A 26,205-nucleotide genomic window follows, 5' to 3' on the forward strand; every position below is an offset into this window, starting at 1 on the left:
TTTTGACTGCAAATTTGATTATGTAACAACAAAAATTATGACCAAATATTCTACGTTTTGCATACATTTTTTTTTTCTTAATTCACCATTTTGAAATGTTAATCAATATTTCAAAAACCTTCAATATTTTGTTTCCGGTGGATCAGAAATTTTTAAAATTGTTTCATTTATTAACAATGAAAATTGGAACATATGAATTAGTTGCTGAGGCTTTAGGAGGGCTAATTAATCTGTTTTTTTCCTTCATTAATCTGCTGAATCTCAGAAACCAGAGGTCCAATCTTCAATGTATCTTAGACAAAATTTATTTAAGAAATTTTCACTCATTGCAACACTCAAAAAAATAAAAACTTTAAATTTTTAGTTAAAATCAAACATAAGGAACGATATCTCGAAAATTGGCAATTTATCAAAATTTCTGTTATGCATCTTTATTTGCAAACTCGCATAAAAACTTCAAAAAATATTTGCAACTGCCCTAAACAATTTTTTTAATGAAAAGTCACAGCTACAACCAAGCAAATTATTGCTACAAAGCGATGTAATCTAAAGTTTTGCTGAAATTAATTTGAGCAGATTTCTAACGATTTTGTGAAACTCAACGAACATCACATTTTGTCTCTATTTTCATCACCACAACACGCTCCAAGAGTACCAAATTTCACGCTTATACGCACCACGCTGAGTGACTGTTATCATACTGGCATGAAGAGTAGTAACTCGCTGCCTCACCCAACACCCCCCGCACACGTGTGCGAATGGGCAACTCTCACGAGCGACCCAACCCAGCGTCGACGTCACGAAACGAGTTTCTTCTTGGTGGTTGATTCACAGTTTGTGAAAACGTTGAATCCGACGAAGGTATGGCAGTCTGTATGTTACACAAACGCTCGTCAGACTGTTTTGCTGCTGCTGCTGCTGATTGCGATAATCCGCACTTGGGAATAGCTCCAACATCGGTGCAAGTGGGTTGTTATCAGTGACTAGTTCAAATTGGGTGGTTCGTGGCATCAGCTGTGCTTAATTTGAGGGAAAATGTCGCAAAACTTTTTCAAATCCACTCGGAAGATTATTGGTGCTGGCGTAAATTACAAGTAGGTTTCGAATTAAGCACTAAGCATGATTCAGCGTAACTCTTCGGAGTCTTTGCAGAGAGATCCTACGCGCCACGAACGGCGCCAAACCGGAGAACCCTGTGATATTCTTCAAACCAATCTCGTCACTCATTTCGTCGAACGATGAGGACACCATCAAGGTCAATGCGCTCGCATAGCATAACATACAACATTGTCGTCATAAATACACGCACAACTCTCTCCTCCTCGCAGGTCCCGAAGGTGTTTGGAGCAATCAACTATGAGGCCGAGCTGGGGGTGGTGATCGGGAAGCGCTGCAAGAACGTGGCCCCGGACCAGGCGATGAGCTATGTGGCTGGGTATTGTTTGGCGCTCGATATGACTGGGATGGATTTTATTTTGGACGCGAGGCCAAAGGGATTGCCGTGGTGTCTGGGAAAGGGGTTCGATACTTCGACTCCGGTGAGCAGGTTGATTCATCCCGAGGAGCTTGAAGATCCGACGAATGTGCGCGTTTGGTGCAAGGTCAACGAGCAGATGAAGCAGGACGATTCGACGAGCAATTTGATTTTTTCGGTGAGTTGATTTTGAATCATAGTAATAATTGAGTAATTTTTTTCCGAATTTCTGCGATTTATTTCAGCTATTGAATTCTTTATGTACCATGTTTCTCCATAAAAATGCAATGATAACTTTTTATGGAGAATCATGGTACTTTAAGTTGGATATATATTCCATAAACTGGAGCAACATCGATTACATGTTTTCTTTTTTAAATTAGGCAAACATTTTTTAAAGTTTATGTCGCCCACCCCTTCAAAATTGGTCTGAAAAATCAGCGGAACAAAAAAATATTATTCCAAAAAACTTCAAAATTTTGATGCAAATGGAAGTCTGATCAACTGAAAACAATCTAAAATGATTTTTTTGCAATTCCGTCGTGAAACTACTTACTTTTCCTGTCATTCTTGAACGACGAAATAGCCTACTTTTCTGTACCAAAAATAACAGAATCGAATAGCAACACTTTTCAAAATAAATGCTGAAAAGTTCTACTTTTCAGCACTGCAATGGGTGCTGAAAAGTTGAACTTTTCAGCGCTTGTTTCGAAAAGTAACACCTTTCAACATTTTTTTGATTTAAACGATTTATTGACAAAATACATGAAAATTCGACCTAAAATTTCACTCAATGGGTGTTTTTCGAAATTGCAAAAAATGGTGTATGGAACTCGTTGCAAAACTTGATTTTTTCAGCACTCGTCGTATTTATCCAACTCGGTGAACCTCGTTGGATAAATGTACGACTCGTGCTGAAAAAATCCTCTTTTTGCAACTTGTTGCATAAACTACTATTTTTCTGCGTTGATAATCATATTTAGCATGTTTGGGCTTGTTTAAAAATGTTTTGAATTTTTATGAAATTCCAATGTACAGCACCGCAAACATTTTATTTTTCGCAAAACATTTTTTTTGTCAATAGGGGAAAGTGGGGCAAGTGTAACAAGCTAAGGAAATGCTCGTTGTAACCCATTAAAAACATTGAAAAATCTGTCGGATTTTTTTATAATCATCTTATTCCAGGTCTTGACTGAGACTTTGATAGAACAAGTTTTTAAAAAATCCAGTTTTTAATGTAAAAATTGATTTTAAAATTATTGATTTTCCGTACGTTCTACTCAACTAGTGGGGCAAGACGAACAACCCGTTGGGGCAAGAGGAACAATGCATGAAACAACATGTTAATTTGCTAACAATTGAACTGTTATCACTTAGATACATCAGATTAGAATGTATTTAAAACGTTTATTTAATTTTTAGATTAAATAATAATATTTTACTAAAAATATTATCGTTTTTACGAAAAAAAAAATATTACTAAGATGATAAATAGTGAATTTTCATAACATCACTACATTTTGTATGGACAATTTTTTTTAACAATTGTTTATCAGTTTTTAAGTACTTTTATGTATTAAGTTCCCAATAAAATATGTTATTGCAGCAATTCGCCTTTTTTTTCCATACTAGAAATACATATGGTACACTAGCCCCACATGAACAAACATTTTTAAAAGTCCCCAATAAACATAAACCTCAAAAAATATTTGCAACCGCAAGCACGGTGTATTTTTTCGTTAAATTTGAGATAAAAAAAAATCGGCAGGTCTGATATTTCAATCTGAACCATCAAAGTGAATTCTTTTCCGACATTATGTGTGGTGCATCAAGGTATTTCGTCAGAGGATTTAGAGTAACTTTTATCTAAAGATTTTTTAACGATTTTATAGGATATATTATCAGAAAGGCTGAAAATCGGGTAGCCACCAAATTTAAATTTTTAAATTCCCGGATTTTTTTTTAATACCAAAATAAATTTTCCCGGAAAGTCTTTACATCAAACTACAATGTATTTTAGTGTGTCACATTTGGTACACATTTTTTGTTAAATATTTGGGTAATTCTCCGTTAACTCACACAGCAGTTGCCCCCTCTTCGATTTGCGTGAAAGTTTGTCCTAAGGGGTAACTTTTGTCCCTGATCACGAATCCGAGGTCCGTTTTTTGATATCTCGTAACAGAGGGGCGGTACGGCCCCTTTCATTTTTGAACATGCGAAAAAAGAGGTGTTTTTCAATAATTTGCAGCCTGAAACGGTGATTAGATAGAAATGTGGTATCAAAGGGACCTTTATGTAAAATTGGACGCCCGATTTGATTACGTACTAAAAATTCCGAAATAACGTATTTTTCATCGAAAAAACAGCGAAATTTTTCATTTTAAAATTTCTTGTTTTTTCTAACTTTGCAGGGTTATTTTTTAGAGTGTAAAAATGTGCTACAATGTTGTAGAGCAGACAGTTACAAAAAAATAATATATATACATAAGGGGTTTGCTTGTGTCACGAGTTTTCGCGATTTTACGAAAAAAAAACTTTAAAAAAGTTATTTTTTTGTTTCTCTTTGTTGTTGAAAATCTAAATGCTCAGCATTTTTTTATGTGTATTTGTGGGGTAAAAATGAACCTTGAATTTTTTTCTTGAATAACTATTCAAAATATCCTATGTACGTTACATATATTTCAGACATTCTTTTCAAAAAAAAAACACACAATAATCTAAATTATCTTAAAAAAAAATTGCAGAAAATTCTCAAGGATTTATTATAATTAGTAATAATTTAATAAAAAAATAACCAAAAGTAAAAAAAAAGTTTTATAATTAAATGTTTTTAGTAAAAGTTGTATGAATGAATACAATTATTTTGAAATTAACTTTGAAATAATTGTTAAAATAAAAAGGAACATTTCACTCGGTTGTTTATTAAATTCAAAAAGGCAGAAGACCAGCGATGGAATAATCATCATCAAAAGAAAATCATTGAACGTTCATCAAGAGCAAAAATCCGAACGGAGCATGGCTCTCCTCTCTCGCGCACGAAAGATCGGTAAAAGGAATCTAAAAAAATCATCATCTTGATTATTCGGCGGAACATCTTTTTCACTACTACACTTTTGAGTGTAACGTCACACGTCAAAAAACGACCTCTCACATTTTGTAGATGGGCAATGTGTGTAAACAAAGTGAAATAAATATTTTTAAGTGGTGCTGATAAGGAAATTCACAAAAATCATCAGCAGATTGATTTTCTTGGAGAATTTCGGGAGCGATTTTCTTTTGCGTGATTTGCCTCCTTTCTCTTTCGCGGGTGAAGAAAGTTCGCTAGCGAAATTGTTTTTTTTTGCGATTATTCCATCCCTGCAGAAGACTCAAAAATACATACGGCTGTGAAAATTATCGAAATTTGATTTTGACAATGAATACGACAACTTTCTGGGAAACTACAACCCAACCTCTAGCCTCTAGACGGGCTTCGATCTTAAAATTCACCAAAAATCAATTTTTCAACCAATTTTTGATCTTTAAAAAGAATTTATTATTTTATGTGACTTTGCCAATGTTTTTTAAAATGTCATTTGTATTTCACGGTTTTGCCGGTTTTTCCCGAGTTGGCCACCCTGATTTAGACCGAGTTGAATGAATCCGCCGAGTTCTGATAAAGTCGAATTTTGCAATGAGTTGCACACATCTTTTTTTTTTTTTTTGCAATTTCGCAAAACAATTTTGAATAGGATTTTTCAGTGTTTCCCCGCTTTAATTTGGGGTCCGTGTGTTTGGTCAACTCAAAAACCTGAACAGTGTCGAAAAATATTACTTTCGATACAAGTGCTGAACGAATGCTATGATGATGAACTTTCTAGCACTGTTAACAACAAAACAATTTAACAATTTAAAAAAAATCGTTGATGCTAAATAATAAAAAAAAATCTTCACATTTTCTTCCAGATCCCGGAGCTGATCGCCTTCTCGTCCAAGTACATGACGCTGGAGGAGAACGACCTGATACTGACGGGCACCCCGGCCGGGGCTGGCCCCGTCAAGCATGGCGACGTGGTCGAGTGTGGACTTGGTGATATCGTACAAATGAAATTCCACATCAAGGACGAAGAGTAGTCGCACTTGCGTTATTTTTCCTGTATTCATGCATTTTTTGTTTGTTGTTTTTGTAAAACTGTTAGGGACGTTTCGTTTGTAAAATCGTGTACAATTCACAATTAATAAATCTACTCACTAAGCTATTGGACTCGTTATACTGTAGTAACGTTCGTTGAAGATCAGGTCCACTTTGAGTCACCTACCTTGTCGTCACCCAGTAGCGCATCCTGCTCGGAATCTACACTGGAAGACTCGTGTTTGAAGGTTCCTTTCCTGGAAGGACACGCCAGCACCAACGCGTCCCCGCTGCCATACGGAAGATGACACAGCTGGGAGTTCAGCGCAGGGTAATACTGCCGATAACCGACGTAAGCCAGAACCGCTCCGATCATCGAACCCACCGAGATGTCCTGCCAATGGTGGTGATAGTCGCAAGTTCGCGAAATCGCAACCATCGCTGCCATCAACAGCGGAGAACCTGCCACCAGCAAACGCCACGATTGGCCTCGACCTCTCCGCGTAAACACGTGCAGCTTGGCGAACAGATACAGCGAAAGGTAGCCCAGGGTGGCAAATGCAACTGTAGAATAATAGTTTCAAAAGTTAGTACCAAACCTCCCAACAACTAAACTTTCAACTTACAGGACGAGTGACCGCTGGGGAAACTCTTCCGCCCATCCCGAATGTCCCGGTAGTCCCCCGTACAGACCATGTCCTCCCTGAAGTTTCCATCCGGAAAGCACCGCCACAGATAGTCGGGCCGGGGTCGTCCGACGGCGGCCTTGATCGAGTGCGTCACGACGCCGTTCAGCGTGTCCGCAAGCGTTATTCCCAGCACGGCACACTTGAGCTCGCGGAAGTTTCGGCTGTGGTAGTAAAAGGTAAGGAAGACCGCTCCCACCAGGCAGAACACGGACGGGTAAAGGGTGGTGAGTGGGACGTAGCTCTCGGTGCGCGGGTTCCGGTACAGCCACATTTCCTCCGGGTGGATTTTTCGCACGAACGGGTCCTGGAACTCGAAGAAGCTGCGGAGGAGAGTCAAGTTGAATGGAAGGTATTAAAAAACTAAACAATATGTAATGCAATCTGTAGAAAAAAAAAATTTTGGGCCTAAAAACAAAGTTTTTTGAACTATTTGCTAATTTCTTTCTAGATTATTTTTTGAGCATGTATAATAATATAATAAATTATATTATATCGTTTTTAAGCCTTTAAAATGTTTTTTTTTTTTGCAAATTTTGAATTGACATGAGCAATTTTCTAGCTTTCGCAATTTTTTTTCACTTTCTATTACAAAAACTCGGTTTGCCCAACTTTACCCCCTTCGATCGCCTACTTTTGAGCTTGACAGCGTATTTATTTTGACCAAGTTTATGATCTTTTTTTAATATAAATTTTTAAAACGCTTTGAAAAAGACTTTTTGATTTTCTTATTTAAATTTATATTTTAATAATCCTGTCTATTAAGAGATAGCTGTGATTTCTCTACAATTTTCTTTTTTTAAGCATTATTGACAACCTTTTGATCATGAAAAAAAATAATATCTAAGCCCTTCGATCAAGGGTCCTGATTGCTCAAAACAGACCCTTTCCCTCTTGAGCACATCGAACGCGACGCAAAACTGCTCTCTTCGCAATTAGGTTTTACAGCGTGACGTCATGAGCGCACACGCACACACATTTTTACTTAGACACACGTGCAAAAAATGTAAACAGTGCAGCCGAACTGTCAAATTTCAAACCTAAAAATCGAGTCGGCGTAAAACCTAATTTTGTTGTTTACACAACAAAGACACATTTGACAGCAATAGAGTTATCTGAGCCCGATCTCACGCACACTAGCACACCATTTGTTTTGCTAGCCGGTACAAAATTTAACCTCAATCTTTTTCGTGTACGTACACGCGATACAAGCGTACGTAGATAACTCTATTTCAACCATATACAAATTTACGGCAAACTTTGGTAGTACAGGCCAAGTGAGCGCCACACTGGTATTTTATTAAATTCTCTCCTCTCTGAGCATATTTGTTGTGACTCGGGTCGACGGACGAAGTAGGCAAAGAGGCTAGCGAGTCAAAAGATTCGTTCGGCGATGAGTGAGTGATTGATTTCTGATCTTTGAACCGAAAATCAGGACCCTTGGATACGATTTTTAATACAAAAAAAAAATGAAACCTCTGTGAAATTTTTTCATCGCAAAATTTTCAAAATTTAATAATCGCACCCAAAATTTCAAAAATTGCTAAATCATAAGTTTTAAGCTCTTTTTTAAATTTAGTTTAGGTTTTTTTATTCTGTTTTAGATTCGAAAAAGCTATTTTTTCGAAAAAATTTAATCAAAAATATATCACAGAAATTTCACAAAAGTACTTTTCGATTGCAAATTCAATTTGACATTCTAAAGTAAGTTCTCGGATTTGTTTTCAAAAAGACGTAAGAGCCAATGGTAAATAAAGCCTTTTTTGCATCGGTATTCGACCTACTTACGAAAAACCAATTTTAAATATGCTTTAGATTGATTATCTACACTTCTTTCAAGTGCTCCAAACTAAAAATTAATGATATTTTGTTACAATTTGGAGAAATTCTAATTTTAGTATCGGAGGTCACGGTGGCTCTTACGGCTTTTTGAAAACTCATCCGAGAGTTAAGGATTTTTCCGGGTTTTTTCGAAACATTTAAAAAATCTTCATTTTTTCAAAAATGTATGACTTGGCCAAAATAAAAACGACTGTCATGCACTTTAGCCAGACATCGAGTTATTGAAATAAAAAGCCAATTAAAAATGTTTTTTTCGCGTGCGCATTTTTTTGACAAGTCCTTAACCTACAACTTCGCTGAGGATATCAAATCAATAAGAAAATCACTTTTCAAGATACAGCTTTCCGGTTTTTTTAATAGCTCTTTTGTATAACATTCATTATAATTTTATAGAAATTGTCTCTCTATATAGTTTGTAAATTATTATAATACAGGCAATTTGATATATTTTTGAGAAAACGTGCCGCGAAGATACAAAAAATTAAAGAAATTTGATTTTTATGATAATTACAAAAAGGCCACAAACTTGTAGTTTTTTTAATATCAACAATAATGGATTTTTTCTGTCAACCTAAGAATAATTTCCTAGAAAATCTAGAATTTCTGACCACAAATCGGAAAAATATGTTCAAGAATTCATTGTTGCTAATGTTTAACATAAATGTAATTGTTAGAAGGTGTAAGGCATTTTGAGACGCTTTTTATTTTAATTTAAATTATGCTTAAATTTTTGCTCCATGTTTATTTTCAATTGATGTTACATTTAGTTTAGTTTACAAAAAGGCCACAAACTTGAAGATTTTTTCTGTCAACCTAAGAATAATTTCCTAGAAAATCTAGAATGTCGCAAGATGTATCGTGCTCGTTTTTAAATATGAAAAAAACACAATAAAATAAAAATTATAAATATTTAGAATCACTAGTTAGGCAAACGTTAATTATTGGTGGTTGAAGGCCTGATATTGTCAAAAAAAACAATATAAAAATAAATGAAATAAAAAAAATAAAAAAATATAAGAAACACGTACGACAAGAGAAGTAAAGTTTTTGTCCAATAAAAGTTGCTCAAAATGACATACTGGACACGAAAAAAAAAAATAGAATGTTGTAAAAAAGAAGCAGTAAAGGGTTAACGAGGAATTTGACATGATTGGGTTTCCCAAAAAGTAATCCCTTAAAAAGTTGTTTTGTGCAAAGTTATAGAGACAATTATTTAGTTATCCTTATGGACTGTTTAGATAATATTTAGTTTTCAGAACGAAACGGAAAAATGCCCTTTTTTTTACTAAACTTAACGGTTTTTTCCTAAATTACGTTTTTTTTAAAGAACTTTCCTCGGCGATTCAAATCAAAATGTAAATTCAGCTGAATGGTTCTCCAAATCTCTGAATTGCCAATGTTATATTCTGTAGTAGCACTGATGAACCCAACTAAAACATTAATAGAAATTTATGTAACAAAAATAACTTTTTGCATAAAAAATACTGATTTTCAAAACATTCTTTAGTACATCATAAGAAAAGTTCCAAAGTTATAATTTTTTACTTTTCTGCTGTTTTTTAAGAAAAAAAAAATCGAATCTGAATCGCGTCTAACTGAAAAACTAACTTAATCCACCTATTTGGTTGGCGCCTTCCTCACTTTTTACCAACATTTGGTGATATGATGGGTTTGGACACCAATTCCATCTATTTCTCAATAAAAAAAAATACACAAATGTCACTTAAGCGGTCATAACTTGAGACTGAACGTTGCCAGATCTTCAAACCTAACCAACGATGGGTCGGATGATGGATCCGGACATAGTTTACATACATTTAAGTGAGATCCGGCTTTAAAAAAGTACATAAATATCACTTAAGTGGTCATATCTCGAGACAGGGTTGCCAGATCTTCAATGTTTTGGACTCATTGGAATGGTCTTTTGATTACCTAACCAACGATGAGTCGGATGATGGATCCGGACACAGTTTACATACATTTAAGTGAGATCCGGCTTCAAAAAAGTACATAAATATCACTTAAATGGTCATAACTTGAGACAAGGTTGCCAGATCTTCAATGTTTTGGACTCATTGGAAAGGTCTTTTGATAACCTAACTAACGATGGGTCGGATGATGGATCCGGACATAGTTTACATACATTTAAGTGAGATCCGGCTTCAAAAAAGTACATAAATATCACTTAAGTGGTCATATCTCGAGACAGGGTTGCCAGATCTTCAATGTTTTGGACTCATTGGAAAGGTCTTTTGATTACCTAACCAACGATGGGTCGGATGATGGATCCGGACATAGTTTTCATATAGATAAGTGAGATCCGGCATCAAAATTCCAGCACCTGATTCGCAACTCTGACACTTTTTTATACGTAACTTTTGAACTACTTATCGGATCTTCAAACAATTCAATAGTGCAGTATGGGGCACCAAAACAAATCGAATGCAACTTGTTTGACTCAAATCGGATCAGCCAGTGCCGAGAAAACTTGGCAAGAATTTTGAGCACCAAGGGGAATACGCACACACATACACACACACACACAGACATTTGTTCAGTTTTCGATTCTGAGTCGATAGGTATACATGAATATAGGTCTACGAGCTGTTTTTCAAAAGTTCATTTTTCGAGCAGGATTATAGCCTTACCTCAGTGAGGAAGGCAAAAGATGAGGATATTTTAGCCATTAATTAAAAAAAAAATGGCTGTCATTAAAAAAAGAAGTAGGTTTCGTTAAAATTTTAAAACTTTACAAATTTATTGGTTACAGTTTTTTAAACCATATTAATTCTAGATTAACTTTTCAAAATGTCCATATGCATAGGAAACCCATGAATCACAGGTTGTTTTGAAAATTTACTCTAGAATTTATTTTTAAAGAAGTAGGATACAATTGCTATTTTTAACCTTTTGTGTCTCGATTTTTCTTCTTCTAAAATTCAGTGAGTAAAATAATATTGCTAAAATTATTTTTTTTTTTAAATCATAGATAACACTTGTTTAAATGATTGGAAATTAATACGAATACATTTAAAACTTTAAATTAAATGGGACTCTCTACCAATACTAAATTTCTTACCACAAATCGGAAAAAATATGTTCAAGACTCTATTGTTGCTAATGTTTGACATAAATATAATTATTAGAAGGTGTAAGGCATTTTGAGACGCTTTTTATTTTAATTTAAATTATGCTTGAATTTTTGCTCCATGTTTATTTTCAATTCATGTTACATTTAGTTTAGCTTTTTTTTTTCTGGCTGAGAAGTCTCAGCGCGTAGTCGTGTTTTTTCGTGCTCTATCGAGTTGTGTTTGGCGCGTTTTTCACGGCGATTCCGAGGCGTGTGCGAGCGGACAAGCCCGTTCCGGTGGTCAGAGGAGCCACAATCTGGTCGTCGTGGACACGGCGGCGGTGCAGAGGCGGAGAAGGAACGAGTTCCCGAATCCGAGCAGCAGCAGCGGCTGCGGCGGCAGCTGAGACGAGAGACGGTCGTTGGTCGGTGGAATCGGCCCCGGAGAGTCGACTGCGGTCGGCGGACCAGTTTTCGGCCAGGCCAGGTCGGAGACATCCCCGTTGTTTACGTGGCTGGCAGCAGGCAGCACAACAACAACAACAAGCGCGCGAAAACGAGCTTCCCGCGCATCCCGCTGCGGGCGGCAGCCAGTGCGGCCAGTTCGGCGGTGAGTGTGAAAGGCGAGTTTTTTGTTTGCTTTTAGTTTTTTTTTTTTTTCTCATAGTTTTTTTTTTGTTAGTCATATTTTTTTTCTCTTCTTCCTTGGGTTTTTTTTTTTCTTTTTCGCGTAAATCTTGAGTAGCTTTTGTATTAGTTTTTGTTTCGTTTTTCATTCCAACCATGGATCCGGATGAGGACCAGGTGGAAAAAATGTCCGAGTCCGAAGACTGGGACACGGACAACGAGGGTGAAGTTGATCCTCTCCCAGGAGTGCCTTCTAACCAAACCGCGTTGGAACTCTACGGAAAGGACACCAAGGTCGTTGTGAAGGGCACTGGTGGGCGCAAGGCGAAGAAACGCAAGTCTCGACTGTCTCCGAAACCATACCCAAAACCTGATCCCACTTCCCCTCCAACACAAAAACCGGATCCAGCTCTTCCACTGAATCCAAGTCCTCTGGTCCCAACAAATCCAACTCCTATTCCAACGAACACAACCCCTCCGATCCCGCCAAATACGAATCCAATTCCACCGGCTCCAACCCCTCCGATTCCGCCAAATCCGAATCCTATTCCACCGGCACCAACCCCTCCGATCCCTCCAAATCCAAATCCACCAGGTGACAAGGAAAGACCAGTTCAAGCTCGCGCTCGCCAGTACGTGGGGGGCTCGCAGACGGAGTGGGTGGTCTTCTTCCGGCCCAAACAAAAACCCCTTAACTTCGTTCGGATCACAAAAGATCTGCATAACCATTATCCTGGGCTGGTACAATGTACTAAGCTGAACAAGAGCAAGCTCAGCGTGATCGTGAACTCCGCGGAGGAAGCTAACCAGATCGTGAAAGACATTCGGTTCTGTGTCGAGTACCGTGTTTGGATTCCGGCCCACAAAGTCGAAATCGACGGCGTGGTGACCGATGACAGTCTGTCGCTTGTCGACCTCTCAAGGGCGGTGGGACGCTTCAAGAACCCTAAACTTCCAGCTGTGGAGGTACTCGAGTGCCGGCAACTGGGCAACGTCACCACCGAGGGTGGCCAGAAGAAGTTCATTCCTTCTGCCTCGTTTCGGGTGACTTTTGCAGGGTCAGCTCTGCCGGACTACATTGAGCTGTACAAGCTTCGGCTTCCAGTTCGATTGTACGTTCCGCGTGTGATGAGCTGCGAAAACTGCCAGCAGTTGGGACACACCAAGACCTACTGCAGCAACAAGAGCAAGTGCTCAAAGTGCGCAGGCCCCCACAAGGACGTGGAATGCCAAAAGCAGGCTGAAAAATGCCTGCTTTGTGGCGGGGAACCGCACAAAACTCGGCAGTGCCCAAAGTACAAGGAGCGCGAGGACAAGATGAAGCGATCCTTGAAGGAACGCTCCAAGAAGTCCTTCGCGGAAATCCTTAGTCAGGCTAACCAATCCAATCGTTTCGCCCCCTTGGCAGATGATTCGGGGGACGAGGAAAACGAGGAGGAAGTCCTCTTCCGGAGAGACGAGGAAAGTGACTCTTCCGGACCAAATCCGAAGCGCAACAAGGTTTCCAAGTCCACAAAAGCCGCTGGCGGCAAGGGTAAGGAAAGTGACTCGTTGAACTTCGAGGAGGATTTTCCTTTCGGTCCGTCGGGTAAGCCCGCTCCGAAGCCGACACCGAAGCCGGCACCGATTCCTCTCAAGCCGCTGAAGCCCGTTCCCAAGCTGCCAAAGATCCCCCTAAAACCGGTTCCTCAACCGAATCCGATCACCGATGCCTTCAAAGGAGTCCTTCCTTTTTCCACAATCGTGGAATGGCTGTGCTCTTTCGTGAGTGAACCGACGCGTTTAATCATAAAGCGGTTTGAGCCTCTCGCTAGACACATCGGGAAACAGCTTGCTACCACGATGCCCCTCTTGTCGTTCATTTCCTTTGATGGGTAATACACCAAAAACGAAAAATGGCATCTCCTTCCTACAATGGAATTGTAGAAGTTTAACCCCCAAGTTAAACGATTTTCAACAATTCGCATTCGAACGGGACTGTGATGTGTTTGCGCTGAGCGAAACGTTTCTTATCGGAGATGAGACGCCAGCTTTCCGGGGGTACAACATCATCACAGAGAGCAGGGCAGGACCAAATAGAGGTGGAGGCGTACTGATTGGGGTCAGGAAATGCCACACTTTTAGAAAGGTCACGCTCCCGAAGCTAGGAGGAATCGAAGCAGTCGCAGTACAGGCCAGGATCAGAGGACTGGACATTTGCATTGTGTCCGTCTATGTTCCCCCACAGGTGTCGTTAACTCGACAAAAGTTGTGGAGTATGCTTGAGCTGTTGCAGGCACCGCGACTGGTTCTGGGTGACTTTAATCTTCACAGCACCGAGTGGGGAAGTCACAAGACAGACCCTCAAGCATATCTGATTCATGAACTGTGCGACGACTTCCAGATGACCCTCCTAAACAGGGACAAGCAAGTTACGCGGATTGCAACACCACCAACGCCAACTACGTCCGGTACGAAGGCGAGTGCCATCGACTTGTCGCTCTGTTCCAACAGTTTGGCAGTTCTCTGTGACTGGAACGTGCTTCAAGATCCTCGTGGCAGTGATCATTTGCCGATCGCTATTCTGGTTAGCCATGGCCCACAGCAATCGACAACGGTGGAGATGCCTTACGATCTGACGCGAAATATCGACTGGAAACAGTACGCGGAGGCAGTCTCCATTGGAGTTGAGTTGCGAGCTGGGTTGGCACCGCTTGAAGAATATGCGTTTCTGGCTAATACGATCTATGACAGTGCGTTACAAGCTCAGACGAAACCCGTCCCGGGACCATACATCCGAACGCGCCCTCCACTTCCCTGGTGGAACAAGGAGTGTACGGATCTCTCGGCGGCCAGGTCTGTAGCTTATGTGGACTTCTGCAAGTGTGGATCTCCAGCGAACTTCCAAAGGTATAGAGCTCTCGATCGAAGGTACAGTAATACTCTGAAGCGGAAGAAGCGAATGTACTGGCGGGAGTTCGTTGAAGGACTACCAGCAGATACGTCCATGAGCACTCTGTGGCGCGTTGCGAGGGCCATGCGTAGAGGTTCCGTTCCGAACGAGAGTGTGGAAAAATCGGACAAGTGGATATTGGATTTCGCCAAGAAGGTGTGCCCGGACTCGGTGCCGACACAACCATCATTCGACGTTGTTGATGGGAGCGATGCTAATCCTCCCTTCTCGATGGTAGAGCTCTCCATAGCACTATTGACGGGCAACAACACTGCTCCTGGTCCGGACAAGATCAAGTTCAGCTTGCTGAAGAATCTTCCGGACGTTGCCAAGCAGCGTCTGTTGAATCTGTTCAACACGTTCGTGGAGCAGAACGTAATTCCACACGAATGGCGACAGGTCCGGGTGGTTGCCATTCAAAAGCCCGGTAAGCCGGCGTCCGACCACAACTCGTATCGTCCAATCAGCTTGCTGTCGTGTCTACGCAAGTTGCTGGAGAAGATGATCCTCGACCGCCTCGAACCATGGATGGAACGAGAGCACTTGCTGTCTGACACGCAGTATGGCTTCCGGAGAGGCAAGGGAACAAGCGACTGTCTAGCCTTGCTGGCCACAGGGATCGACATAGCCCGTGGTAAGAAACAGCAAATGGCTTCTGTCTTTCTAGACATCAAGGGTGCATTCGATTCAGTCTCCATCGATGTGTTGGGAGTAAAGCTGCGGCGGAGCGGTCTCAATGCGACGATGTGCAACTTCCTCATCAACCTGTTGTCAGAAAAACACATGCACTTTGTGCAAGGTGATCTGGCAATCACCCGGATAAGTTACATGGGTTTGGCACAAGGCTCACGCCTTAGCCCATCCATGTATAACTTCTACGTCAGCGACATCGATGATTGCTTGACCGGAGACTGCACCCTTATACAGTACGCAGATGACGCAGTGGTTTCAATCGCTGCCAAGAAGGAAGTCGATCTGCTAGAACCCTTGCAAGATACCCTGAACAACTTGGCCCATTGGGCAGTTGAAAAGGGTATTGAATTCTCTCCGGCGAAGACGGAACTGGTCGTTTTTACGGGGAAGCATGAACCGCCGCAGCTCAATCTTTCTCTCTCGGGAAAGACTATCGAGCAGTCGGACCACTTCATGTACATGGGTACCATCTTCGATCAAAAGGGAACATGGGGGAAGCACATTAACTACCTGAAGCAAAAGTGCCTGCAAAGGACTAATTTTCTGCGCAGCGTCTCTGGCAACCGGTGGGGTGCTCATCCTTCTGACCTGCTTCGACTGTACAAGACAACGAAACTCTCGGTGCTGGAATATGGCAGTTTCTGCTTCCAGTCAGCTGCGAAATCACGCTTGTTGGTTCTCCAGCGGATACAGTACCGAAGTCTTCGCATTGTCTTGGGATGCATGCACTCAACTCACAACATGACCCTCGAGGTCTTGGCGGGAGTATTGCCTCTGCGAACTCGTTACTACGAACTGTCTTACCGGTTCCTGATCCGGTGTGATTACAGGAATAAACTGGTAATTGACAACTTTGAAACGTTGCTGAACCTTCACGTTGAGTCTCGGCGCATGCTTCTATACTATGACTTTATGTCATCGTGGGAGTGGAGCCCGAGCACAACGGTACAGCGCACGCCTCCGTTAACCAACAGCACCCTGATTGGCTTCGACACGTCCATGAAAGCCGATACTCGCGGTATCCCAAACCATCTTCTGCGGGGAGTTGTACCGTCGATCTTCGCATCAAAGTACAACCATGTTCCTCCAAACAACAGATTCTTCACCGATGGCTCCAAGCTCGACGGCTGTACGGGCTTCGGTGTTTATCATGAATCTTATCAGCTGTTCTTTAAGCTGAAGGACCCGAGTTCGGTTTACGTCGCAGAGTTAGCCGCGGTTTACTGCGCACTGCGAATCATCGAGACCATGCCACCTGACCACTACTTCATCTTCACCGATAGCTTTAGCTCTGTTGAGGCTATCCGGTCTCTGAAGCCGACCAGGGAGTCTACGTTTTTCCTCACGGAAATACGCAAGACTTTAAACAACCTGGCGGCTCAGTCCTTCAGCATCACGGTGGTGTGGGTCCGCGCTCATTGCTCGATTCCGGGTAATGAGAAAGCGGACTTGCTCGCCAAGAAGGGTGCTGAGAGTGGAGACATTTTTGAAAGGCCAATTAGCCTACAAGAATGCTACGGTTTGCCGAGGCAGCGTGCGCTCCTGGATTGGCAAAAACAATGGGACGACGACACCAAGGGACGTTGGATGTATTCCATACGACCTAAGGTGCAAAGAAAAGCCTGGTTCAAGGGAATGGACTTGACGCGTGGATTCATCAGAACGATGTCCCGCCTTATGTCGAACCATTACTCGTCCAAGGCTCATCTTTACCGTATCAACATGAGTGATACAAACTTATGCGACTGTGGGCAGGGTTATCAGGACATCGACCATCTCGTATGGGCGTGTCCAGATCACCAGGCTCACAGAATTAAGTTGAAAGATACCCTCAGGGCCCGAGGAAGACCACCAGAAATCCCGATGCGAGACGCGTTATCTCAACTAGACCTTGATGTTCTCTATCCGATCTATCAGTTCCTCGTAGATTCCAAAATATCCATTTAGTTTTCTTCCAGTTAGTTTTCCTTCAGTTAGTATAACTCGCCTTCACACAAAGCCGTCGTTTCTGGATTGCACCGGAAGCAAAGCAAGAACGCCCCAGCAGCTGGACACCGAGTTGCGGCTGAGGACAAAACGCAAAGGCCAGCAGAGCCAACCAAGACCCCTACACAATCCCCCTTCCCTTCCCACGCCTTGTCTTTAACATCAATCCCTTCCCTACTAACCCCGAGTAGGCCGCGGGTAATCGGCTCCCCTCCCACTAACATTTACACACAAGATCCTCTGTAATTATTAAGTCAAATGTAATTACAAAAGCCGACTCGGTCCTAACCAGGTCCCAGTACCGAAAAGGACCTAATAAAAATAATTTTATGAAAAAAAAAAAAATACATTTAGTTTAGTTTCATCTACCGCTTTATCAAAAAACTTTGGGATGCATTAAACCTCTACTGCCCAAATTTTGTTTTCGATTTATTATTTTTCCCGTGTTTAGGAGGTCATTTTGAGAAACTTTTGTTTTACGAAAAACTTTACTTCTATTGTTTTATGTTTTTCTTCTTTTATTTTTAAGTATTTTAATTTGCATTTATCCTGTTTAGTTTTTGTTTGTTTTTGGTAGAATTTGGCCTATTCAAAATCAATTACAAAAAACTGCTTCTACATTTCATAGTTTTTGACTAAAAAGTCAATTTGAAGCGCAGCTTTTGTTGAATAAAGTAATAAATCAGCTTGATAATTTAAAATTCGTCATGGGACTTGTTACTTATTCTTCGCATTGGATATTTATTATTTCCATCTGGTATATCACCAATTACCGCCCAATTCATGTGCATGTGCAAGCAAAAAAGTTCCCCAAAAAATAATGACCCGCTGATTTCACAAGTCAATTTGCGTGAATTTAAAAGTCATCAAAGAAGTTTTTTGCACTTCACTAATCCAAGGGTTTGTTTTAAGATTTTATGATCATCGTCTGAGGACTGAATCTTCCATATTGAGTGTCTAACGAAGCTCTCTTGAACTTGCTGTAGTCCCATCCACTAGAACGACAGATAGCACACATGCTAAACTAAACAAACCGAGTCATCTGAGTAAACAACACTAAACACTTACATGTACACCGCAAACAGCGCCAACCGGAGGATGATTTCCTGGAACAGGTTGATTTCCGGGCTGGAGTTGGATCGCTGGGTCACGGCAGCGGTCGCCGTCGCCGTCACGGTCCCAGTCCCGCCAGTTCCACCGTTTCTGTTCATCTTGTTTTTTTTTGTCGTAAATTTAACCCGACCACGTCATCCGGAACTTGCCAAAAATGTTTGCCAATTTGGCACACTATTTCACGAAACTAGTTTAGAGTTGCGATGGAGAAAGCGAATAAATTTAGAGGCTCCAAAAAATGATTCCTCTTCCTGGGTGGAAGATTTTTGACACTCTTCACCTCCGGCTGGCTTCGACCCGACTGTGCACGGTTTAGTCACACAAAAGCCGTCATAGCGGGTTACCTGTTTTTTTTTGCTACTATTTTTTCATTTTATTTCCTCTTCTATTCTCTTCGTCTCGCGGAATGAGGCATAATCACACGGCCGCGGCCTGCGACAACGTGAGAGCATCGTGAGAGTTTCTCTATCCTCTGCTCTCGGGTTCGTGCAAAAACATCACCACACCAACGAATCAGCTGATGAGATGTTGTGTGTACGAGAGGGAACCAGTTTCAAATACGTACGGTAAAATGGTGTGCTGAATGGATCTGCTAGGGATGGCATGATTGTGAGCTGAAGAAATTTAATAAATTTATATTTCAAAAGTAAGGAATGTTGGTCACGTACTTGAACCCGAATGTCGGAGTGCCTTCCGATCAATGGTGATAGAGAAAGGACTTCTTCAAGAGGCGTTTAGAAAAAAATGTGTACAGTCCAGACTCGATTATCCGAAGGCCTTGGCAAAATTTCACTTCGGATAATCGAATGAAGAAAAAAACCATTTTTTCGTTGTTTCATTTTTTCAGGGCTGCGGAGTCGGGTCATATTTCAAACGACTCCGACTCCGACTCCGACTCCGGCTTTCTCAGATTAGCCGACTCCGACTCCGACTCCGGCTCCGGCTTTCAACAAATGGTTGGCTCCGACTCCGACTCCGACTCCGGCCTACCAACTCTAGCCGACTCCGACTCCGACTCCGACTCCAGCTTTCAACAAATGGTTGGCTCCGACTCCGACTCCGACTCCACATATTGTTAAATGTTTCAAAAGTTAGTTAACTATTATTAGTTAATTATTTTTAAAACATTGATAAAAGGATTATTTAAATACTCTCTAAGCGTCATGTTTTTCTCAAGAAAAATAAGTTAAGTAAAAGTAAAGTAAAGAAAATAAACGGAAAAAAAGTTTCTAGGTTACAAGTTTTATACGTTATGGAAACAGAAATCAAAAAATATCTTCAGTTTTAGAGGCATTTTGAGAAGAACAGTTTTGTAAGTAAATTTGGATTTATTTACTTAACCTCAAATTTGAAAATATTTTTTTTCAAAGCTAATAAATTTAAATATTAAATTGTTATTTTTTAAATGAATAACTAATAGAAATCTGGCCTTAATGATCTATTGAACATTAAAATTAAATTTGCTCACATTCAGGCTGACATTTGTAAGTAGCACAGTGATAGGCACCTTGTTTTTAAATGACAATTTTAAACGAAACATTTTTTTTTTGTTTTTTTTAAGACGTACATGGACATCACGCCATGGCTGAAGGAGATTATTATTGCAAATCAATGGTTCTAAACTTTTTTTTCGTGGAAAGGACGCTTAAGATGTCTTTTTCAAATATCTGTGACAAGGAAAATATTTTACCCTGGAAATTTTTAATTTATTTTAATTTTAAAATTTTATGCTTTAAAAAGGAGGCGCACGATACTTCTTAAATCTTCACCTAAAACGAAGCATTATGAATGATCTTGCGCCTCCATCAAAATATATGAAAAAACTTAAAATATAATAAAAAACAAATATCCACAAGTAAAATATTTCCTAGGTCACAAATATTTCATTTTTTTAAGGTACATTGATATGCAATGATTATCACCTTCCGTCATATTGGCGTGGGACAAACAGTATGAGAAAATTCGTACCAGTTGATAATATTTTGATTTTGTTTTTTTTTTATAATATTTGAAAAAATAAATTAAAATCCTATATTTTGTTCTACACATTTTTTTATTAGTTCATTTTTGTACTGAATTCTTGAGATTTGTTCAACGATAATTTGCAACGATATCAAAATAGTTTACCTAAAATTAACATCAACAATCAATGATTATTTTAAAATTTGTTGCAACTTGTTTTGATATTTTTTGTTAGTTTCAATTATTTTAAATGCAACACTTTGATTTTCTTGTACTTTTCTCATCTATGATTTTCCTTTTCATCAGTAGTTAGAATCAAAGCCGGGGATTGGGGAGGGAGCATCAGGGCAGTGGACAGTATGCTGTAATGGCGGAGACTGGATGTGGATAGTGGAAGACCAGAACTACGTCACAAGGGGAAAATGGTTTAGTAATTGTACAATTCTTAAGGATTGTCCAATTACTACATCTATTGACCTCTGTCAGTTTCCAGCTGTCTGCCGCGCCCTTTTAGGCCCCCAACAGGGTGCGAGCCCTGTTTTTCAGCTTTGTCAGACTTTTTTCGGAGTTATTGGAGGTTACTGTCGGAAGGAGATTCTCTCCCCCTGAGGACACCGTGAGTGATTTTGCTTGTTCGCGTCCAACCACCCCCTTTTGGCCCTTCACACGGCAGTAATTTGAAGATGCTCCCTTTAAGTCTGAGCCACTGTAATTCTAGGCAACCGCTACATAGGTCATCCTTGTGGCCCTGTTGGTTATCACATCAAATCAAATCAAATCAAAAAACACTTTGATTTTCTTGTACTTAGTTATAAACAAAATGCGCATGTTGAGTTCCAAGTAAGAGATTGTTATTATCGTTGATTATTTGTTACAAAAGTTAAACTGTCAGTGACTTTTTTCGATTTGCAAAAACAGTGATTACTATTTTTAATCTTTTTATGAACCTCGTAATTTTTTCCTAAAAAATTATTTAACCTAAAACTTCCAAGACATATGCTATCGTGGTAAAAGATGACTGTGTGTGTACTTTTTTTCAGAAATAACTGGATGAAATTTGGTCAAATTTGAATTGAAAAGGCACATAAAAATAGGAAAAAGGAAGCATTCAAGAATCAATGAGATATGTCTGACTACATAACCAATATTTTTTATATTTTTTTAAATTATGATACTACATACTTGGGTAAGAGGTTATCATTTAGTGATTATAGTGTAATAACACAATTAGAGCTTTTCAATCACAATAAAAAGTTTCAAAAACTGATCTGATAAAACAATTAAAAATATAAGATGTTTTGTAAATTAAGCTGTTCTATAGGAAATACTGAATAATAAAAAAACATATTTTTTGTTGAATTTAAGATAACTCCGGCTCCGACTCCGACTCCGGGTTATCAGAAATATTCGGCTCCGACTCCGACTCCGACTCCAGCTCTTAAAATTTAGCCGACTCCGGCTCCGACTCCGACTCCAGCTGCTCGAGTTTTGACGACTCCGACTCCGACTCCGACTCCAGGTCCCCAAAAAGACCCGACTCCACCGACTCCGGCTCCGACTCCGACTCCGACTCCACAGCCCTGCATTTTTTATTGTTGACCTATAAACTACTCTGAAGTAATTTAGAATTTTTAAATCCAGGATGGCGGCCAAAATAGTTAAGATAAATATTGAAAAAAATGCGTTTTTCAATTTTATAGACAATCAACCATTTAAATTTGACTAAAATGGGGTCGCAGAACTCGTATTTGATGTTAAAAGTTTCGAATGCCTGAAGATTTTTTTCTCCTGGGACTTCGGTTAAGAGGCTTGAAAAAAAGGCACCTTACTTGTAAGTTTAAATAATTTAAGTATAAATAATATGTTTTTAGGCAAATATGAGAGAAAAGTAATTTGTTTCACAGTTCCTGAAGGGTTCAAATCAATCAAATCAATTTAATAACAATGAAATTCAAAAATGCTTGAAATTGTTTTTTTTTGTGTTACATTATAAAACAATGAAAATTTCGTTTATTGCGAAATTTAAACAAGTCCTTGAGGTCGCAAGGCTGCTAGAAACTCTTGCAAACTAACATAAAAAAAATATTAAATTATCAACATATTAAAAATTATTATCTTCCTACGTTTTAAAAAAGTTTTCAACTGATTGCACGTCTATTTCGAATGAATCAAGTTTTGTGAAAATATATATTTTTTGCCCACTGGTTTTTTTTCAGGCCGATCTCGTAGGGGAGGTATAATGTTTCTAATACTCAAATTTTCATAACATTCAATTCAATTTAACTTTCAATATAGGTATCAAACGAAGCAAAATTTTAAAGCATTTTCAATATATTCAAGTTGTTTTGCAAAACACTACATTTTTTACAAATTACCGGTTTTTTTTTTCGGAAACACTCAAATTTTCATAATTTGCAATATGGTAATCAAACGAAGTGAAATTTTGTATGAATTATCAGTTTTTTAGAGTTTTGTTTGTAAAATACTAAAATTTTCATAAAAAACCGTATGCCTCAAAAATATTCAAATTTTAATAAAAACTGTATTTTTGTGTTTTCTTGTGAAAATTTTAGAATTTAAAAAAAAAGCTTTGACTAAGTAAAAATACATGCACAATTTCGCTTCGTTTGATACCCATATTGATGATGATTAAAAATAGTGTTTTCGAAAAAACATCCCATTATTTGTAAAAAAAAGTAGTATTTTACAAAACAACTTGAATACATTGGAAATGCTTTAAAATTTTGCTTCGCTTGATACCCAATTGCGAATTATGAAAATTTGAGTATTTTTGCAAAAAATACGGTATTTCATGAAAGTTTTAGAATATTACAAAAAAAAAATTCAATAGAGCGAAAATGCAAACAACATTTCCCTCTTTTGATGCCCATATTGCAAATTATTTGAAAAATGAGTATTTTACTAAAAAAAAGTAATACAGTGATTATTATTAAATTTCACTTCTTGTGATAACCCACATTGCTAATAATGAAAATTTGAGTATTCTCGAAAGAATATGGTATTTGGAAAAGAAAGTATTTTACAAAAAAAATATAAGGTGAAAATAAATACCTACAAGATTTTGCTGCGTATTGCAAATTATGAAAAAACAGTATTTTCGGAAAAATACGGTAATTTGTAATAATTAGAAAATTTGACAAAAAAAACTTTAATAAAAGTAAAAAGCATGCCAAATTTCACTTCGTTGATAACAATATTGAAATTTATGAAAATTTTAGTATTTTCAAAACATTCGGTATTTTGTGAAATTGATTTTTTTTATACTTTGAAAGTTACTGCATCGGAAATTGTATTCTTTAACTAAAGCACAACAAATTTAACATGACATGGTTGAATTAAGTCAACTTTAGAAAGATTATCGACGTTATCGCCGATATAATTATCGAAATATCGTCAGTTGTCAGAGCTTGGTTTAAAATTATAGGACGATTTTTTACGACGTTTGTAACCGGAGGCGGTCGGTCGGATCGCATTGGCGTAATTAAACGAATGGCTTAAGCGCCACTCCCAAAGGGAGACCATTCATCATGTGCTGCTTTGCCCAGCTATGAGACCCTGCCACAGGGCGGGTGTATCCTTGATGCCAAATTTTGTGATTGAGAACGATCCGACTCATCCGAGAACTCGGCGGTTAGCCGAGGCGCTACAAACGGAAGAAAAAGATCGCAAACTAAAAAAAATACTTCAGATCTAGAAAACAAAAGATTGTACTTGCCCCGTTCTTATCATCACAGGTAGAAAATCTTCCCAATCAAATTTCTCCAGAACGCTTCAGAAGCCAGAATGGCGGAACCAAACATCAGAAAACTACCGCGAAAGTCGTGAAAAGATGCCTCAGAAAACATTAGAAAAAACCACAAAATTACTCCAGAAACTCAAAAACGTATATTCAGGTTCGCATAATTCAGTAGCTACAATTTATTCATTACAAAAAAATACTTCGGGCCCTACGAGATTCGATCCGGAGATCTTCTGCATGCTAGTCTACCACGGTACCTCGGTACCACAAGAGAATTCCTGTCTCTCTACCTGACGGCAGTGCACTGCCTGGCTAGTAGTGTGCGTTGGCTTGGGGGGTGAAATTCATTCGGGGATCGCTATAATTCACTGAGGCTTGCGATCACGCAACATAACATGGGGGTGGCTTATGTTGCCCACTGGGTTGGCGGAAAGAGTGTTGGCCAACGATCGATCATGCGCATGTCGAAAAAGGGTTTGTACTTACACGACCATGGATTTACGTGTGTTGGTTGGCGATCCGGCGATCAGGTGGTGGCGCGCTTACAGCTTCGGCTACGGCGAGATGGTTCCGCCGGCGGCTAACAGCAGACGGGTTGGCACTATCGGCGGGTGCTCAGCATCACTTCCGGTGTGCGGGGGCGCACGGGTGTGCAGCTAGGATGCTGCGATGATAGCGTCGGTTGCGACGACGGCGCGGATGCGCGCGGGAACTTGGTGTACCTAGGCCTCCACGAGGCCGTCCCGGTTCGGTCGGTTGGTGGTCGAGGGTTCGACCGCGGCGTGTGTTGACGGACGCCGCTCAGCTCGTGTGTTGACGGACGAGCTGCTTGGGGGTTCACCCCGGAACTTTGACCCCTTGGTGGAGTCCAGAAGCGCTGGGTTGTCGGTTGGCGTGGTCGCTCTGCTACGGATGATGCCGGTTGCCACCTGTGCCGAGAAGATCGCCCAACCAATTCCCCAAAAATGAGCCAACGCACTTAGGTAACCTCAATTAACTACGTTACCTGGAGTTTCAGGGTTTCAATCTGGTTCGCCACTACCCTACTCCTAATTCTACCACTAGCCGCGAGATCTAAAATAAAATTGCAGAATTAACCTCTGCCACTGAGACACTTCCACGACTTTAAACTACCTAACTCAAACGATTCCAAAACGGTCCTTCGACCACTCCTGCTTCCTCCACGATCAGGGTAAAAGTGACCGAGTCGAAGTCCTAGAACCCTCAGTAGAGGTGCAATTAGAACAACTTCGGTTCTCTAGAACTCGAGCAACATTACAATTGCAATAATTGCGCGAGTTTAGCCGAAGCATCTCTTAAGAATTTGCAATCTCTGACTGCCGAACTGGAGTGCATCGACCTCCCGTTCGAGTCAAAAAAGTGCTCTTGTCGCAAACTTTAGCATCTGAAGATTCTTCCTTCTTGTGCGGATCTCATAACAGGTCAAGGCAAAGTATTTTGAAAGTCTCCCATAAGGGGTGGCGCTCAACCCATGACATAATTAGGTCGAGGCGTAGCGCGAGAAGATAAGCCAACCATAATTATGGCACGCTAAAATATTGGCGAATTCATCTTTTCTGTCTGCCGATCTTGCGGCAGAGGGTTGTACTGATGGTACTGCTACACGTTTCAGAAACAAATTCTTCGTGATTAGAAAAAAAAAATCAATTTAAAAAACTATGTACATCATCAACGAAATTGAATCAGATGCTTGTACATTTAGGATGGCGATTTTTCGGAACATGTTTTTTTTCGGTTGCTTTTACTGCCGTTCTACGCATAATTGTCCCATGTCAGTTTTGGACGATTCTGACTTTTTAACATTTTTCATTTCAGTTTGAAGTATACTTTAAAAAAAAAACACATAAAATCTAGTACTTTGTTCGGAAACTCATTGAAAACAACACCAAGTCTGTTTGTCCCATCGTTAAACTACACACAATTGTCCC

At 39.7% G+C, this 26,205-nt stretch overlaps 2 protein-coding genes across 2 annotated transcripts; one reads left to right on the top strand and one right to left on the bottom strand.

The window, feature by feature from the left end:
- Positions 1-946: 946 nt before the first annotated feature.
- On the top strand, positions 947-5,712 carry LOC120432389 (acylpyruvase FAHD1, mitochondrial). The gene is made up of 4 exons (XM_039597584.2): positions 947-1,094; positions 1,153-1,255; positions 1,329-1,652; positions 5,420-5,712. The coding sequence occupies exons 1-4, from the start codon at positions 1,036-1,038 to the stop codon at positions 5,585-5,587; spliced, it is 654 nt and encodes a 217-aa protein (XP_039453518.1). The 5' UTR covers positions 947-1,035; the 3' UTR covers positions 5,588-5,712.
- On the bottom strand, positions 5,580-18,850 carry LOC120432388 (phospholipid phosphatase 5). The gene is made up of 3 exons (XM_039597583.2): positions 18,490-18,850; positions 6,212-6,594; positions 5,580-6,149 (listed from the first exon to the last, which is right to left on the bottom strand). Exons 1-3 carry the CDS (start codon positions 18,630-18,632, stop codon positions 5,749-5,751), a joined length of 927 nt encoding a protein of 308 aa, XP_039453517.1. The 5' UTR covers positions 18,633-18,850; the 3' UTR covers positions 5,580-5,748.
- Positions 18,851-26,205: the final 7,355 nt, after the last annotated feature.

This window comes from Culex pipiens, chromosome 3, assembly GCF_016801865.2.
Source record: "Culex pipiens pallens isolate TS chromosome 3, TS_CPP_V2, whole genome shotgun sequence".
Taxonomy (NCBI): domain Eukaryota; kingdom Metazoa; phylum Arthropoda; class Insecta; order Diptera; family Culicidae; genus Culex; species Culex pipiens.

Coding starts and splice junctions, on each gene's coding strand:
- LOC120432389 (XM_039597584.2), top strand. CDS start 1,036: ATGTCGCAAAACTTTTTCAAATCCACTCGGAAGATTATTGGTGCTGGC. Junction 1,095..1,152: donor GGTGCTGGCGTAAATTACAA/GTAGGTTTCGAA, acceptor GAGTCTTTGCAG/AGAGATCCTACGCGCCACGA. Junction 1,256..1,328: donor ACGATGAGGACACCATCAAG/GTCAATGCGCTC, acceptor TCCTCCTCGCAG/GTCCCGAAGGTGTTTGGAGC.
- LOC120432388 (XM_039597583.2), bottom strand. CDS start 18,632: ATGAACAGAAACGGTGGAACTGGCGGGACTGGGACCGTGACGGCGACG. Junction 6,595..18,489: donor GCGCTGTTTGCGGTGTACAT/GTAAGTGTTTAG, acceptor TCTCCTCCGCAG/CTTCTTCGAGTTCCAGGACC. Junction 6,150..6,211: donor CCCCAGCGGTCACTCGTCCT/GTAAGTTGAAAG, acceptor ATTATTCTACAG/TTGCATTTGCCACCCTGGGC.